Source organism: Melospiza georgiana, chromosome 2, assembly GCF_028018845.1.
Source record: "Melospiza georgiana isolate bMelGeo1 chromosome 2, bMelGeo1.pri, whole genome shotgun sequence".
Lineage (NCBI taxonomy): Eukaryota > Metazoa > Chordata > Aves > Passeriformes > Passerellidae > Melospiza > Melospiza georgiana.
The window spans coordinates 115,263,497-115,282,209 of record NC_080431.1 but is presented as its reverse complement, the minus strand read 5'-3'; the positions used below and the strand labels follow the sequence as shown (position 1 = coordinate 115,282,209).

The following is an 18,713-nucleotide window of genomic DNA, read 5'->3' as shown; positions in this document are numbered from 1 at the left end:
TTCCAAAATTGAATAATAGCATTAAGATTATGAGTGTGTAGTTTGAATAAAAGTGTGTAATATCACATAGTAGAAAACTTGGAGTTTAAAGTTTTAGAATATACAGTTTATAGAATATAGTTGCACAATATAGTTTTATAATATATATAAAACTGTAGAAGATGGTTTTTTAGAGAGATAGAAGTTTTAGAGCAGTAGCTAATGCTTCTTCTTCACCTTCTTCATAAGTTTTAGTATTTTGTAATTAGACAAAAAAGTTTGCATTGCAAGACGTAAGTAGTTATTAGATTAAAAGTAAAAATAATTTGTGTCATTACTTAATTACATATTTTTCCTTAAAAGACCTTGTAGAGATAGAGAACCATTTTTTATCTATATATATATAAATACTATAGAACTCACAGATTATAAGACTATAATATAAATAAAAATAATAAACATCTAAGTCCAAACATAAAATTCCATCTCAAGCACTTCCAATCCCTACCTTAATCCCCCCAAAAAAGAAAAGATGCAAAATCAACAGCTGGCTAAATAGATTTTAGAAGTGTATTTTTTTTTCCTCTCTTTTCCTGGTGATGCCCATCTCTACCATAATCATGGTAGGGTGGAAAGGGACAAGGCAGGAGGGTGAAATTACTGGGGCTGCAGGGCCTCCCTACACAAGCCCCCTTTCCCCTCCAACCCTGGGTCAGGAGGGCTTCAGGGAAGGAAGAGCATTCCTGGCTCCCAGCTTCTAAAATGAGGTTGCATCCTCCTCACTGTGTTCGGTGTCCCAGACATCTGATACAAAAATAAGTCAAGAATGGGGTTTTCATTTGTTCTCTCACCCCAAGTGAATGCAGACACATTTTCTAGATGCCCAGGGAACAAAGAAGCCAGGGCTGGCCTTTGATTTGTCAACATCTACACCCCTCTCTGCTGGAGAAGGCCTCAAGTGTCTCCTCAAGGGCTGGGCAATTCCTGGTGCTGCAGGAATGGCATGAATGTCCTCCTTCCATTACAAAACACTCTCAAATCACTGCATTTCTGTGCTCAGAGCCTGGATCCATATTTACATTAATATAACAGTGGCTCTGACGGTAACTTTGAAAACTGCCTGAAGTGCAGAACCCCCAAAATGAGACAGCAGAAGGCCTGAAATGGCACCAAAGGCTGGAAGAATCCAGGACTTTTGGAGGCTTTGACACAGCACTGGTTGAGTTGGTCTCTTGCTGCCAGCCTCAGTGACATCCATCAGCACAGGCTGGGTGGGGTGTGAGGAGAAAGGACAGCCATGGACTGCAGCCAGGGATGGCTGAGAGGAGCAACATCCAGTGCAAACACCTCCCCATGCTGCCTCCAGTGCAGTTTTAGATCACAAAGCGAAGATAGATACATCCTCTCTGGATTACTAAAACTCTTACCTGTGTCCCAAAACTCCTCCCAGTCCCTGGCTGAGGGCTCAGGGGTGATCTGGTCAGCCACCAAATGCACCTGAGCCACTGCTGTGTCCTGCCACAGCCCCGTTACTCGCTGCTGAATGGAGAGTCTTGAGAGGGCACAAGGCTGGGCAAAGGATAAATGGAAATCTCCACTGGAGCTGGGAAGCAGGCCAAGAGACCAGGAATGATAACACCCAGCTGCTGCCACTTAATGAAAATATATGACAAGGAGCACAGGCTAACGTTTACAGAGCACTCTGCAGATAGGAGATTGCAGTTATCAGGTTATCAGACTCTGATAACTTCAATGGGGAAAAAATCAAGATGCTCATTAAGTAAAGTGAGGGAAAGCTTAGATGAGCTCAGCAGGGCAGAAAACAATGCAAGCTCGCTCCATTAGAACCAAAATGCCTTTTTTCTTGCCTTACTCTGAAGAAACAGCACTGCTGCCATTGAGCAAGACAAATGCAGCATCAGTTTAGCAGAATGATGGAGTGAGCCAGGCTGACAGGGACTTTGGGAGGTGCCAGTCCAGCCTCCTGCTCAAAGCTAGGGCACTCTAAATTCAGCCCAGGCTGCTCAGGGCTTTGCCCACCATAGACCTTGAGAACCTCCAAGGATGGAGTTGTACAATCTCTCCAGAAAACCCTCTCCACCACCCCACTGACCTCGTAATGTGAATCCAAACCCTCCCTCTTGCCTGATTCATTCAGGACTTATTGAAGGCGCAGCCGCCCCCCAGGTGAGAATCAGCACGCTCAGCAGGGGAGGGAAATTATCTGGAGGCCAAATTCCAGCTCTCCCCACAGCACTGAGGGTCCCCATTTCCCAGGGAGGGGGACAGATGAGGCACTACTCACCCCTGCGGCCCGTCAGGCAAGTGTCAGGGCCGGGCCTGAGCCGCAGTTAATATGTGCTGGTGCTGGGGACACCTGCGAGCCGCGGGAGGGGCGCGATTGGGTCCTGCCCCACACCTCGCTGTGCCCAGCACCTGATTGCTCTGCAAGGGGAGGTGACTGGGGCATAAAAGAGCAGATAAGCCATTTATTGTTTGTTTTAATATGTACTTATCTATCAGGAGTGCTCTGAACCCTTCCCCCAGCAGTTTGGTTGTAGAAATTTCGTTGCTGTTTTGGTTTCGTGTCTTGAGCTGGAATTTAAGCCCAGCTCATCTGTGTCAGCGTGGGCCTTGCTGAATCAGGCAGAATGGTGACAGAAACGATATATTGTGCTAGGTGCTGTCTGCTGGGGCCTCTCTGCGTCCCCTGGGGTCCCAGGGTCAGCCTCTGCACCACCTCCAGCCCTAAACCTCTGTCTCCTGCTTCTCATGCAACTGCTCTTCTATCAAATCAGCTGAGAGCACTGAGCAGCTTCAGCTTCATGGTGATTCCCAAACATCAGCTCCTGGGGATTAGGAAATTGCATGGATGCAGATTTCGCTGGAAGAGGAAGAGCCCCTGAGGATTTCAGTCCCTCTTTTCCCCACTTCTCCCCCAAGGAAGAAGTTGCCTGGTCTGTGCTGGGGCTGTGCTCCTCCAGAACACAGTGGTGAAGGAAACTTCCCCACTGCTGACATGATCAGGCAAGAATAAGGCTTGTCAGAGTGCTCATTTTGGAATTAAACTTTTGAAGACAAGACTGGTGTAGGTATTAGCACAGGGATGACTTTACCTTTGGTCTTCTTGCAATAAATGGACTCTCTGGAAAACATTGCCAGAGATAATCCATCACAGAAAACTCTTGTGGGCTATCTGATGTGACAGAGAACATGCAGCTCTCCTGTGAAGAGTCTGCAAATAACCCCAACCCCAGCAAGAATTATGTTTTCTGGGCATTGTAGTTACAGAATAACCCAGCCACCCCTTCCTGGTTGTCTCCTGAAGCACTGTGTGCTCAAAAATAAGATTATTCCCTTCAGTGACGAAACTGCAAGAAATGGGTTTTTTTTCAACCTGAAAGGCAACAAGATTTCGATGGGTATTGAGGGGATAGAAGACAATTTTGAAATAAAATGCTTCCTTTAGAGAAATACATTTTTAAATTAAATACTTAAAAAAAAAAGTCTAAATGAAAGAAGGCCTAAATGGTAAGTTTGGGGACTTAAAAAGAGAAAAAGTCCCCTTTTTTGGGGGGCAAGGTTAAAGCTGTTCACTGCATCTGGCCAGAATACTCAGGCTTAATTGCTGGCTGGGTTTAAACCACAATATTTTCCCATCACCATCCCCAGAGCTGCTTTGCACTTGGGCTGCTCAGCATCACCAGCCCTGTGGTCACACACACAAAAATTGGGGGCTTTTTGAGGTCAGCAGGTATTTTGGTGTGGGTTTTCCTGCTTTGCCTGTGCCTGGGTTAAGAGCAGAGGAGGAGCTGGGGTCTGCACAGGGATATTTGCCATGCTCTCACCCACACAGGAACAGCAGGTATTTCACAGCCTGTACACATCAGAAAATCCAATTTTACCTTGTGATTTGCAGTGCTGGTGTCACTAAGTTCAAAAATCACACAAGGCAACACAGGGCACAGGAGCTCATTCCCCAGCAGGCTTGCACTGCCCCATCCTCCACCTGAAGAGCTTCTTTGCAGCATTTAACCTGCAGGATTGCTCTGGTTAACATCTGCATCCCCAGGCTGGGAGCAACAACTGCAGAGAGCAATCAGCCAGCCAAAAAAAATGGGAAGAACACTGGATGGCTCTGGGATTTCCTGAGAGGCTGTGACACCAAACTTCATGCCCAGGGAGAGGGACTCTGCTGTAAAAACCATCCAAAAGGCTCCTTGCAGAGGGAGTTTTAAAGTTCTCGCCTCATCTTTACTGTGAGATGGGCAGGCCCTGGCAGAGCCCAGAGCAGCTCTGGCTGCCCCTGGATCCCTGGCAGTGCCCAAGACCAGGCTGGACAGGGTTTGGACCAACCTGGGACAGTGGAAGGTGTCCCTGTCCATGGCAGGGATGGAATGGGATGAGCTTTAAGGTCCCTTCCAACCCAAACCCTCCCCCTGTGGGGATGCAGCACCCAGGTTTTACTTTTGGACACCTGGGAGGAAAGAGGGTGACCACAGTCATCCCCCACCAGTGATTTTTTTTTTTCCTAGAAGATGAAAACAACCTGATTTTAAAATGTTCCTGATTCTGCTGGACCAAGTGGGAAGAAATCCACATTTTCCCTCCCATGCAATTCGATATTCAAATTTAATATCCATAATGGCTTTATCAAAGCAGTTGAAACTTCACACCAGGGCTTAAGAAGATGACAGGAGAAGGATTAGCAATGTTTTGAGAGGGCCTAGCAAATAATTCAGAGCAGAACAGGCTTTCCTTGGTTATTTTTTGCCAGCAGGGAAAAAACATCTTGCTGTGAGGACATGAGGTTAAAACTGCTTCTGGCTGAGCAGAATTAAATACTGTGAGTTGGAGAATTGGTGATAGTACCTGCTATCTGAATAATGTGGGAAAACTGGGAAAAAGGGAGGCTGTCACTTGCTGTTAATTTTTTTTTTTTACCTGTTCAACAGTGCAAAATGATGGTAGCTGAAACAGGATCCCAGCTGTCACAGGCCAAGGCAGGAATAGGTTAGAAAAGTTACATTTTTGTCACTGCCTTGGAGCAGCCAATCACACCCTCCTGTTTCAGGAGAAGTCACCATTTGCTTGTACTGATGCCTTAGGATTTTAGCTTTTATATTTTTCATATATTTGTAATTCTGCAATTATTCAGTGTATAGCTCTAAACTCCATAAACAGTGTTAGCTATTGTCTTCACATTTTGGTCAGACAACACAATTCCTCTCCAGGCCTAGGAATCATGGACACCTCACTGTTTCAGGCCCCAAAAAGTGTAAACAAAACTGAGTTTGGGGGGTGTAAACTTGGAGTAAATGACTTCATTACCTGAAGCTGTAATTGGAAGATTAACCTCCAATATGCAAATGGACCAAACTTATGAAAGTGTGAAAACTTCTTGGATAGACCCCACATCCATTTTGGGTGTAGCCCCTGGGGGGCTTTGTCTGCCCTAAATGTACCTGAAGGCCCTTCAATAAATCTGCTTTTTATTCCCTGAATTTTGTCTGGCCTCTGTTTTTAGGTATTCCTAAAAAAACATCACTACAACGCCTGGAGTGCTCCATAAATCTGAGGAGCCTCCTGTGATGCGGCATCTGCTGCTGGAGGCTCCAGAGACACCCAAGGGGGAGATGTCACAGACATCTTTTATGAAAAATCCTTTCCTTAGGATTTTTTCTTCTTGAGAAGGTGAGGCCTCAAGAACAGAATGTAAACATTGATTACCTGCTGCTGTGGAATGCAACAGGTGCATCTGTGATTGGTTTCATGCAGTTGTTTCTAATTAATGGCCAGTCACGGTGAATGGGCTCGGACAGAGAGTCCAAGACACAAGCCTTTGTTATCATTCTTTCTTTTTCTATTCTTAGCTAGCCTTCTGATGAAATCCTTTCTTCTATTCTTTTAGTATAGTTTTAATGTAATATATATCATAAAATAATAAATCAGCCTTCTGAAACATGGAGTCAGATCCTCATCTCTGTAAACACGGTCACAGGGAGCAGAGCTGCTGGCAATTCCTGGAAGGAGCACAAGGCACCAGCAGCTCCCAGCACACCCTGTGTCCCCCCACGCACTGCCAGACCTGCTCTGGGGCTGATCAGCTCCTTCCTGTGTCCTGCTGCACCCAGCAGGGTCTCACTGTGAATCCCCTGAAGCTCTGCAGCTTCCCCAGGGATGTGCAGGGTCTGGATGAAAGTTCATTGTAAACTTCGAAATCCCCATCAGTCTAAAAATAGACTTCTACTCCCTTACCTTCTTCCCCATTGCACTATTTGTATCATGATCTATCCTACAATTTGCAACATGATATACATGATATAAAGCCTCAGACCCCTACATTACAGGGAGTGCAGGCCCAGCTGGTGCCCTCAGAGCCCTGGCCCTGTTTTTTGGGCACACAAACCCAGCTGGCTGCCCCTGCACCAGGCAGGTACCTCCACAAGCAGCTGTGAAAGAAGCCATGGCATATTTTTAGCTCCTGAGAGGGCAGTGAAAGCTGCAGTGTAAGCAGCACCTGGCTGTTCCTCCAAGCAGAGGTGGATTTTTCCACAAGCCAGGGTGGTGCAGGTGAGCTGGCTGCTCTCAGTGCCCTGGAGCCAGGTCCTGTGGGCTCTGCCCTCACCCCCCATCCTCCAGCACGTGACAAAAGCCAGCAACGCTTCCATCAGCAACACCAGCCTAGCTTGGTGCTTGTGCTTTTTTTTTTTATTTTTATTTTTTCCTCCAAGCAGAGGTGGATTTTTCCACAGGCCAGGGTGGTGCAGGTGAGCTGGCTGCTCTCAGTGCCCTGGAGCCAGGTCCTGTGGGCTCTGCCCTCACCCCCCATCCTCCAGCACGTGACAAAAGCCAGCAGCCCTTCCATCAGCAACACCAGCCTAGCTTGGTGCTTGTGCTTTTTTTTTAAATTTATTTTTTTCTCCTCCCCCAAAGGGAATTTATTGCTTCCATAAGGCGCCTTCCTGGACTGAAGTCCTCCCTTTATCTGCAGAGACAGCACAGCTGATTGTACCCAGTAATTTTCCTGCTGGTGACCCAGGAGGAGGGGCCAGGGGACAGCTGGGTCCCAGTGCTGTCACCAGGCTGTGACTCAGCTGTCAGCAGCTCTTGTTGCAAAAACGGGGTTTGGGCAGTGCCCTGCTCCCAGGTCTGGCCTGGGAGCTGCTGAGGGGCCCTGAGCCCTCAGGGCTGCAAGCAGAGCCAGCTGTGGCTCCCCAGGGATTTCTGAACCTGCTGCGAGGTGGAACTTGATCCCTCACACTTCCTGCACCTCTCTGTGTGCCTGTGCAGCCTTTGGCCTTTTGCTGAAATGGGCTCCCTGCACACAGCAGGGATGCTGGCCTGCTGCCCTCAGGCTGGGACTGCAGGATCCCCTTTCCCCCTCTGAGAGAGTCTGTCTGAAATATCCCTCATCTGCCTCACTGTCACAGACATCTTTCATGAAAAATCTTTTCTTTAAGATTTTTCCTCTTGGGAAGCTGAGAAGCTTCAAGAACAAAATAGTTATCTGCTGCTGTGGAATGCAACAGGTAGATCTTTGGTTAGCTTATGTTGGTTGTTTCTATTTAATGGCTAATCACAGTGAGCTGGCTCGGACAGAGTGTCCAAGCCACCAGCCTTTGTTATTCATTCTTTCTTTTTCTGTTCTTAGCTAGCCTTCTGATGAAATCTTTTCTTCTATTCTTTTAGTATAGTTTTAATGTAATATATATCATAAAATAATAAATCAGCCTTCTGAAACATGGAGTCAGATCCTTGTCTCTTCCCTCATCCTAAGACCCCTGTGAACACTGTCACACCTCACAATCGTCATTGGGGGACTACTGAAGAAAAGACCCACTGTGTCTACAATCTTTGGCTCTGAAGGAGAAAGTTACACATGCTAACAAGGCCCTGAGGCCTAAGGACATTGCTAAGCTATTGTTTTCACCAGTGTATTTACTATATGTTACAGTGAGCTCAACAAGAAGAAAGAAGGACATTCTGACCTTTTGCAACAATAGCTCTGGGATTTTTCCCCACCTCTAGGCCTGGCTGGACTTCTCCTGAATTTTTGGGTGGTCCACCCACAGAAGACCCCTCTCACTCATTTGCAACCACCATGACAGACAGACTGAGATGTAAGAAGCCTCTCCATCAAGGACGGAGACATGAAACCCCCATGTGAAAAGGCCCCTCTCCTCCTTCCAAGGACTGCAACTGAAACCCCCAGCCCAGGGGAGGTGTGTGGGGGAGGCAAGCTGACCAAAGCAAGATGTTTGCCTGCAGGTTGTGACCACTGGACCATGAAAACAACGGCTCTCACTGCTGAGAACATGGGCTACCTGTTACATCTATTCTTTATTGTATCTGTTTCCCCCTCCTCACAATTTCCAAGAGTTATTATAATAAAAACCTCTAGAGTTAGCTAGAGATTTCGAGATCTCCCCGGACGTGACCTGGTGAGCTCCATTGGCTGGACATCTGTCACAGACATCTTTTATGAAAAATCTTTTCTTTAGGATTTTTCCTCCTGAGAAGCTGAGAGGCTTCAGGAACAAAATGTAAACATTGATTATCTGCTGCTGTGGAATGCAACAGGTGCATCTGTGATTGGTCTCATGTGGTTGTTTTTAATTAATGGCCAATCACAGTGAATGGGCTTGGACAAAGTGTCCAAGCCACAAGCCTTTATTATTCATTCTTTCTTTTTCTATTCTTAGCTAGCCTTCTGATGAAATTCTTTCTTCTATTCTTTTAGTATAGTTTTAATGTAATATATATCATAAAATAATAAATCAGCCTTCTGAAACATGGAGTCAGATCCTCGTCTCTTCCCTCATCCTAAGACCCCTGTGAACACGGTCACAGACATCGAAGGACTTTGCCACTCTGTGTTTGCCACTCTATCCCCTCTTTCTCTCTCCTTCTCTATCTTTTTCTCTCCCTTAATCCCTCTATCACATTTTGCTGTGGTCATTCAATAAAGGTGCATTTGTTTTGATTATTACTGCAAACCCCCTGTGCTGTGTTGGTTTTTGCACCCTGAGATCAATCCACAAACCATCACGAAACCCATTCATGACACCCTCTGAGGGGGCTGCCAAAAGGAAGAGCAGGGATCTGCCAGCAATAGCAGCATTTCAGGTACCACATGAGAAGGATGTGCAGGATGGAGTCAGCCCATGCTGCTGGACTGGGGTAAGGAGAGGAAGAGCTGATGAGCACAGAGCACTGTGTGTGTGGGGAGGCACCTGAATACCCAGCATGAGAGCAGGGAGCTCATCCTGGCAGCCTGGAGACATGGAAAGAACTGCAGAGCCTCACACTGACAGCCAGGGGTCTTCTGCACAAATGTGTTACAGCCTAACACACCTACAAGCTCGAACAGGCATTAAAAAAAACCCCCAGTCTTACAGTCTAACACCTACAAGCTTGAGTTGCTATTAAAAAAACAATCTTACAACAACCTTACAGTATAAACACAAGTTTGAACTGGCATTAAAAACACAATCTTACAGCCTTAACACACTTACAAGCTTGAACTGGCATTAAAAAAACAATCTTACAGTCTAACACACTTACAAGCTTGAATTGGCATTAAAAAAAAACAATTTTACAGTCTTAATACAATTAGAAGCTTGAACTGGCATTAAAAAATGCAATCTTACAGTCTCAACACACTTAGAAGCTTGAACTGGCATATAAAAACAATTCTACAGTCTTAACACACTTACAAGCTTGAACTAGCATTTAAAAAAGAAACCTTACAGTCTCAACACACAAGCTTGAATTGGCATTACAAAAACAATCTTTCTTACAGTCTTAACACACTTACAAACTTGAATTGGTGTTAAAAAAAAAGAAACCTTACAGTCTCAACACACTGACAAGCTTGAACTGGCATTAAAAAAAACAATCTTACAGCCTTCTTAATACACTTACAAGCTTGAACTGGCATTAAAAAAAAAAAAAAAAACAAAAACTTACAATCTTAACACACAAGCTTGAACTGGCATTAAAAAAACAACCCAGAGCCATTCTGCAATCAAACAGCCTTTATTGAACTCTTTGTATGGTACATTTGTGAACATCTGTGCAATAAATACAGCACATAGTGGTGATTTTTCCCAGCTCCTTGAAGCATAAGGAGTCTTCCCTTTCCCTCGGTTGACACTGCACAGTAAGAAAAGCTGTTGGATGACAGGGGCAATGTCAGGAAACTTCTGACAGTGTAGATTTATAGCAAACAAGTTTTCAGAAATGGGCTTGGTGGGCAGATGAGATTGGTCTGGCTGCTCAGAGGAACCCCTGCTAGCCAGAGTTCTGGAGTCAGCCCCAGCTTGTGCAAGAAATGGGAAATAACATAGGACATGACAATGTGAAAATGAACCTTAAGTCATTGCCTGGTAACTGGTTGCAAAATATTGTACAGATTTTACTGAACAGCTGTCTTCAGGTGAGAAAATAAGAAATATTTTTGCAGAGCCAACATTAGCACTGATAATCTCTTACAGTGACAAACAAATACAGCATAAATTGCTGATAAAAATATTCATGTGCAAAGTAGTTTTCAGGTTTAGTCAGTGCTTGCAAAAGCAGCAAAGGTAAACAGAAGATGCAGGCACTCACTTCAGGAAAAAAATACAGTTCTGTTCAGGCTCTGGCCTTCAATTTCAGGTAAAAGACTGAACAAACTGCAGTGTCTTTCTTGGTCTTCAGAGCACTTGAAACAAAGATAAGCCCAGTTTTAATCAGCCCTACCACAACTAACCAGGACCAGGCCAGCAATGAGGTTCTCAGACATGCAAAAAAGCATCACATTCACAAACTTTAGCAGAGCAATTTCAGCCCTGCTGGATTCCCTGTCCCCTTCCCTTTGCTGCCTTCACCCCTGCCATGGGAAAGAGCTCTGGAAAGTTTTTCAGTTGTGCAGCAGTTCCGTTTATTTACCCAGTTCCTCTGGGAATAAGAAAAGCCTTCTCCTCCCTGTGCCAGTGCAGAGGAGACAGCTTCTGTTCTTAGCAAACCCCAGGGGAGAAGGTGAATTTCTCTGGATCCTTTGGCTTATTTGGGATGGTTTACACTCCCTTCCCCTGTTCCCCACCATTTCTAACCATCCCCTGTGCCTCACTCCACAATACTGCCAGTTTCCATGGCACTACAGGGATTTGTGTATGAACAGTGAATCAGAAAAACAGATTCAAATCTTTGTATTTCTTTATAATTGACTATTTTGCTGCCTCACCTTAAACTCCCCTCTTGTGCTGCTCTGAAAAGCAGCTTTGGGAACCTCCTGCTACCACTCTCATATTTCTTGCTGAATTCAGTCAGGTCAGGTTTGACATGGGAAAAGGACAAACCTCAGCTACTCAAGCACCTCCCTCCCTGCTGCTGTCAGCAAAGGTCAGATGGAAAATGGGGGAAAAAATCAGATAAAAGCCAGTAAAGTAAATATTCAAAGTAATGCCAAAATCTAGCAGCAGTGATAACTGCGATGGCAGAAAGAAATTCATCACTCTTTAGAAACTTTCAATTACTATTGAATTTGCACATTTTTAGATTTATAGTATTTTTCTTTCCCAGAGCCTTGGGAAAAACTGTTTTAAGTCTTAAAGAAGTGCAGGAATTTAATGGCAAACCACATTTTAAGTTTAGGATGGGTCACTTGCCTTCAGCAATAGCCCTAATCTGAGGGGGTAGCCAATGCAGGGCTTTTCTCTTGGAATGAGCCACTACAGGGTAGGAGCACCTAAACAAGACTTGGAAGAGTTCACAGCTCCTCAGAGATTATCTTTGGCTCTCCTGAAACAGGCACAGAAAAGGCACTCTGAGACAAATGGGGAGGGAGAAGAAGGTAACAGATGAAACAGCATGATTTTAAAAAATTTTCAAGCAAGATGCTTGATCTCACCTTTTAAATCTTTCCTTACTTGTGCTTACTTATCAGGAAAAAACAACAGGAAAAAAAAAACAGGTCTGTGGCAGGGAAAGCTGGTGCACTGTGTAAAACAGAGTCACTGGCTGATGTTTGCCACTTCACTGCCATGATTCTACTCAAACCAGCTTTTCCTCAGAGCAGATGCTTGGAGGAAGTCTCAGCTTCAGCCCTGAGGATTTTCTTGTTTTACAATGATGCCACCAAAAGGGAAACCCTCCTTCCTTCTGCCCATGCCCCAGTCCCAGTTTTGTCTCAACACAGGTAATATCTAACTGAACACCCTTAAATAGGGGGGGAGGAATCCAGAACTTTCCAGAGCTCTCTTGGGCCTCTGCTTCAGTAACTCTTTATTTCAACACATTTTATGATTCTGAAACAACATTTTGGAAAGCCAGCCTTTAGACACAACGAGTAAGGAACAAACCACTTAATTTAGGCAATATTTTTTACACATACATATATATATATATATATAGGTAAAAAAATAAATTGTCTTGATAAGAAATACTGCTTAGCCTGATTAAGAAACAAGATCCCAGAAGCTGGGCAATGCAGCAGGACACATTGGCTGGAGAGCTGACAGCAAGATGGCTAACTACTTATTTTCAGAATTAAAAAAAAAAAAAGGAGAAAAAATAAAAGGAAAAAAAATATTCTAGTTAAGACATGACCCCGATTCTTTGTTTGAGGCTGCAGGATGCTGAGCAGGCTCCAGGCTGCTGCTGGCTTTAGTTGGATTTCCTCTCCCGCTCGCGTGCGGTGACGAAGTTCAGGAGGTCGATGGCTGTCACGATGCCAAACACCATCTGCCGCTTGCTGGAGGAGCCATCCGTGTGATCTGCAGGGAGGAAAAAGGGAATTCAGGCTCCAGGAGGCACAAACACATCCCCTCCTGCTTGGTTCTAGTGTTTGTGAAATGGGGAGCTGAGCCATCCCAGCTCCATCATCCTGGAGGTGTTGGGTGGTCCTGGCACAGAGGGGGAACACAAAAGGCACCTTTGGCCAAGAGTCACAGAGCAGTGACAAGGATTTTCAGCTCAGAAAGGCTCCTCAGCAAAAGGGACACTGGAACTTTATGGAAGGAAGGATAAGGATCCAGTGGATTTATTGTTCTTGACACAAGTGTATTTTCCATAAACATTAATTACTTGAAACAGCTGCAAGTGGCATTACCCCACTGAAACCAGGGGCCGCTTGAATGGCCCAATGGAACCACATTTTGAGGAGGAAATGTGACACAGCCTTCTTCCTGCATCCCTGCCAACCACAGAATCAGTATAAAAACCACAATACCCCATTTATATCCAAAAAATGTACTAACCATTTAATCTTTGCTGCATTGACAGCACAGGCTCAAGTGACTTTCTCATTATCTTGGGACTTGACTTGGGAACCAGGTGGCCACACGACCTCTGGCCCTTTATCAATTGTCTAAATTCCAGTTCCTAAAATCTGTCTGTACTGAGATGTTGAATCTACTTCTATTCTCAGTTTTTTTCAGTCAGCTGGACTGTCCTGGGCTTTTTTTCACTCAATCTCTGTTTCACTGCAAGCTTCCATTGAGACTCCAGGTTTATAAATAGTCCGCTCAGAGCCAAGAGCACATCCTTATGGAGATTATTAAGAAAAACCCCAAATTTGATGGCTTTTCTTTTTCCAGTTACAATTGAGAAGCTAAAGATAAATTTATCTGGCATGACTTAATATTGTTTTCAGTCTCAGTGTCTCAGTGTTTGTAACTTTGCAAAGTTGTCTGCTATTAGGGAGATTAAACAGGACAAAATATTATTCACATATAAGAATGATATTCCTGAGATTTGAAGATTTATTTAGTCTTACTAATCCCAGCATGGTTTGGGTTGGAAGGGACCTTAAAATCATCTTGTTCCACCCCTGCCACAGGCAGGGGCACCTTCCACTTGACCAGGTTGCTCCAAGCCCCATCCAGCCTGGCCTTGAACACCTCCAGGGATGGAAATTAGGCTCAGTAGCACAAATTTACATACAAAATTAGCATTTTGCTACATCAGAACTCACTTTATACATTCACACTCTCCCTTGCTTCTTGTTGCCACTCAAAGATTTGCTCTCTCAAGGTGCAGCACTTTGTACTCACATTGAATTTGCTCATGAACCACCAGAGCAAAGTGGTCTATTTCCAGGATGTGAGAGAGTTTCCCCAAGTTGTCTTTCAGGTTAATCTGAGGAGAGAGTTACAGAGCTTGAGTAAAACAGTGCTTTCTATGTTTAGCAGTCAATAATCCCCATACGCTTTGTACAGAACTAAAATCAACACATCAACATTTATGCTCTGCTCCCACCTGAAGCACTAGAGAACACCAACAAATCAAGGCCAACTTTAAAGATCACTTTTCTTTGTTTCTGATTTCCAAAAAGCACAAAGCACTACATGAAGTTATTCCTTCTGGTTCTGTAAACATAATGAATAGAATGAAGATCTGAAAAATGCTAGCAATCAAAGAAGGTTAAGTGTTCCATGTGTCTCAACAAAAGAAGTGACCACAAAAGTCTTTATATTTGGTGATTTTATTCTAAAAAGATTGAAAAAGTGAATGAATCAGGCTGCCAATCATTGTGGAAGTGAATATGATCTGCAAAGGCAGAAAAGCCCAAACAAGCCAAAACCAAAACCAAGGGTGAAAGATTGCTCAGCTAACACAGGACTCGGGTACAAATCAAGGAACTGAGATTTAATAATTCATTTTCTTTGTGAAGCTCAACTTTGCTAAGACTGAACAAGAAACCATCCTGTGTCAACTCTGAAAAAATGCAGCTATTTCCAAAACACTTCAGCAACCTCCTGCTGCAATAATTTTAAAAAGTGCCTAAAACTGTTCAAACATGAGTTAAGAGTTGAAGCAGCAGCTCCAGGTGACTCTCCCCATCACCCACCATCTGACATCCTTTTATTAAAGGAACTCACAGCAAGGAAGAGTCTTGCACTGCAGGTTCAAAAAAGCCTCTCTGTGTTAAATAAATGCCACAGCATGAACAGTTGGGCTGCACTGGAGCACAGAGTGGGAGTCAGAGGATTCCCAGCAGCCTGTGTTTAAGAGACCTGCTATAGGAACCAATATTTAAACCTGGGGGCCAGGAAAGGAAGGAGGTGGGAAATCTGCCACATGGAGTCACCCATCAGTCCCAAATCTGTCTTCAGGGACTGGGCAGGCTACAGAGAACCAGGACAAGCAGCCCCTTGGCAGCACTGGGACAGCCATGAAGGCATAAATATGCCTGGAGATGCTCAGTGGAAATTTAACAGAACCCCCACAGAGATTTCACCTGCTTGTTCAAGCTCCTTAAACGTTTTGCCCACGGGTTTTTTCACATTTAGGCTTTGCTTTTAAGCTTACTAGGTCTCTAGGCAGTGAGTACTATACTACACATGACTGAGAAGTCAAACCACAGGAACTAACATCTGACTCCACAAGGATGGCTCCTCCCTCCACTAGCACTTGTTTGGGTTGGCAAATTATCCTGTGACTGGTGTTTCAAATCCCCAGATTTGAAATTATACCAGGGACTTTCAAAAAAGCTCTAACCATTCTGCTTCCATTCTAAGAATTACCATAAAATAATTGTGGTGATCCTACCAAAGCTGGCTGCCCATGTTGTAAAATCACAGAATGGTTTGGGGTGGAAGGGACCTTTGGGATCACCCAGCTCCTCTGCCAGGGGCAGGGACACCTTCCACTATTCTCAGGTGCTCAGAGCCCCATCCAGCCTGGTCTGGAACAGGGATGGGAAATCCTCAACCTCTCTGAGCAACCTAAAAAAGCCAAAAAACCCATCTTTCCAAAATGTACTTTTCCCCTGGTTTGCAGGCTAAGCCTCTCATTTGATGCAGCCATGTAGGATACCAGAAGTGATTTTGGTGACACAAAAGATTCATTTTCCCAGTTTCACCCATAAATAAACCAAATAAGCTTGACTAAAGTGGCAAGAGAAGCAATACCCACAATACTTCTGAGGTTATGTGCATTCCACCACGTTTCTCCATTAACCCATCAATTCAAGTGGAAAATAACCATTTTAGTTAACAGTCAGAGTACCACAGCTTGTGTCACTCCCCTTCCAGCCCCCACCAAGAAAATACCAGAAATAAAGAAAGAAGAAATGGTTCAGCTGTTCTTTGCTAAAGAAGCCTTCAAGCTGCCCATGGCCAGAGCCACAACCTCAGAAGTGCAGAGAACTGGCTGATGCAGCCAGCACCAGAGCAGCCCCAGACACCACCCCACACCACCAGCCCCAGAAACTCCTGAGGCGTCCAAGGAAGGCAGAACATGAACCAGGCAGTTGTGTTACCCACCACAGGTCCCCATGATGCTGGATTATCTGTCTGGGGAGGAAAAAATAAATTCACATTTGTCCATAAAGAACCAGTAGCCTCAGGTGGCTCACAGGTTGAACAGAAGCATTAAACACACTTCCAGAACACAGCCCTCAGTCCACTTTGGGACAGTGCTGGAACTTAAATCCTGGTGGAAACGAAGTCAAGCATTCCATGGTTTTAAAAGGAAATTCTATGCTCAGTACCAGGTGCTGGCTTGGCCCCAGGTGAACCTCACCCAGCCTGTGCAGTGTTAGCACACCTACTCTAGTATTGCAACCAGGAGCTGCAGAGTACACCTGCCTACCTGCTGAAATTGCTTGTAGATGACTTTTCTGACTTCATCAGAAGGCTTAACTTTTCCAGCCAGCAGTGAGGAAAGCATGTTACCCAGGGTAACCATGCCCAGGATCACCCTGGGGAAGGAGACACAAGACAGGGATAAACAACACAAAAGCTTCAGGTGCTCCTGTAGAAAAAAGCATCCACTCCCAGCCAGCCTGGAGGAGTCAGTTCAGCTATTTCATGGTAATAATGCAGCATTATTGATGGCACACTTGGATTGTGTGTGTCTGCAGGAAACAGGGTGCAGCTCTCAGAGGTGCTGGAGACTCACACACAAGGCAGCAGATGCTGCAGGTCCTTCTGAGCACCAGGACCTTTTCATCTCTGCTCCTTGCAGCTGGAGAGAGCTGCCTGCAATCTCAGAGAGCTTTTGGAAAGCACAAACCACTTCATTTTTTCACACTCCCATCTGTGCTTTTGAAAGGTGTGACAGCCAGAGACAAGCTCACCCCAGCTGGGGTCATTTCCCTTCTCCCTGTGAGGATCTACAAGAATTCATCCTTCAGGTCAGCACAACTGAGCAATCCTCAATACTCAGCCTGTTTGCAGGAGGGCTGAAGGGTGATAAGGAACATTCCAGCTTGCTGGAAAACCCTGGTTTATGGGGGTCACTGCAGCCCTGCACTGAAACACAGTGTGCTGAAGAAAGCTCTGATAGATGTGGACACGTTTGGAGTTGGTTGTTTTTAACAGGAATTTTTGCTTTTTTTTTTTTTTAAGTTAAACTGGTATTATTAAAAGAAATTAAATTATCCTGCAGAGACACAATGACTGAGTAAAAACAATTCCTGTGAATTGTTTTTACTTAATGACCAATCACTCTGAGGAGTCAGTCACGAGTTTTTATTATTCATTCTTGTTAAACCTTCTGTCTGTATCCTTCTCTTTCTTTAGTATACTTTTAGTACAGCATAATATAATATATGATATGATGATTGATATGATATGATATGATATGATCATTAGAATCTTGTGAAGGGCAGGACAATCCTGGCATGAAAACACAAAGCCCAGCACTGGCGTGTTCAAGGCAACATTTCTGAACTGTGTTAATAAATGAAAAAGGATGGGTGAGAAGACATTTTATTTCCAGCAAGCATTTAAAAGACATCCCTGGGGACCTGCTGAGGGGAGTGGTAGAAATGGATGAAGAGTGATAGATGTGCACATACCCAGATTCATCAACAACTGGTACCTGGTCGAATCTCTTCTCGCGGAGGATTTCCACAGTCTTGGCACAGGTAACACTTGGAAGCACAGTCAGGGGGGCAGAGAGGCTCAGCTCCTGAATGCTGATGTTCCACCACCTGGGGATGGAGTGAAAAACAATCCCATGCAAGTTTTATGGAGAACACAGAACCAGCCCTTGGTGCACAGTGGCCTCCAGCAGCACAGGAAAGACAAAGGCTGCAGGGAGAGTCAGGATTCAGCCAGAGTCAATAAAGCTTCAGGGCTCTCAGGTGTTACTCCCTGCATCAGAAAGTCTCTGAAGTGTGAGATGGCTTGAAAATCAAACCCTTTCTCCTCATTTCATCTGCTTTCTACAATTACAGATAGTCAGTGGAGAGCACTGATCTCCCCAATTTCTTTATTTATCTCTCACACAGAAAATTTTGCACTCCTACTCAAAGACCTATCTGTATTTACAGTTATCATAGACAACATTTAGGGAAGAGTCCCTTCTAGCTATGTAGACCTGCAGTGCTTTGCACTCAAGAACTCTGATTTTGGAAGGATTCTGTGCTTATTTCCTTTTTGTTTAAATTCCAGATATAATGCTTTTCATTAAAAAAACCCCAATCATTAAGTACCAAATTTTCTGCTGCTGCAAAACAACTCAAGGAAGGATGTCAACTAATTAAAGCAAATTTGATTAATAGCTGCACAAGACAATAGCATGGGAGATCAGCTAAATCAAAGGAGAAGTGTAAATTGAAATGAGCTTTAAATTAGCAGCTGCCATGAACTCTATTGAATAGACTGATGGAAATCCAGATGGATCTGACTGGCTTACCAGGGTTTGTTGCCAAGGTCTTCTTCTTTCATGAACCCTTTCTGAATCATCCATTTGTCACTCAGGAACTTGGACCTGCAGAGCACCAGGGGGTGAAAAGC

The 18,713-nt window shown here is 44.5% G+C and overlaps 1 protein-coding gene across 2 annotated transcripts in view; it reads right to left on the bottom strand.

Annotated features, from left to right (window-relative positions):
- Positions 1 to 10,007: 10,007 nt before the first annotated feature.
- LOC131080731 (cystathionine beta-synthase-like protein) overlaps positions 10,008 to 18,713 on the bottom strand; it is a 28,442-nt gene continuing 19,736 nt past the window's right edge. Inside the window, exons 13-17 of one of the 2 annotated variants that reach the window (XM_058019246.1) lie at positions 18,613 to 18,687; positions 17,771 to 17,905; positions 16,561 to 16,669; positions 14,019 to 14,103; positions 10,008 to 12,740 (exon numbers count right to left, since the gene is read on the bottom strand). In XM_058019246.1, coding sequence (XP_057875229.1) covers positions 12,631 to 12,740; positions 14,019 to 14,103; positions 16,561 to 16,669; positions 17,771 to 17,905; positions 18,613 to 18,687 — 514 coding nt within the window. In that variant the 3' untranslated portion in view covers positions 10,008 to 12,630. Of the gene's footprint in view, positions 12,741 to 14,018; positions 14,104 to 16,560; positions 16,670 to 17,770; positions 17,906 to 18,612; positions 18,688 to 18,713 lie in introns of those variants that run through there. The other variant, XM_058019247.1, reaches the window with a different exon arrangement.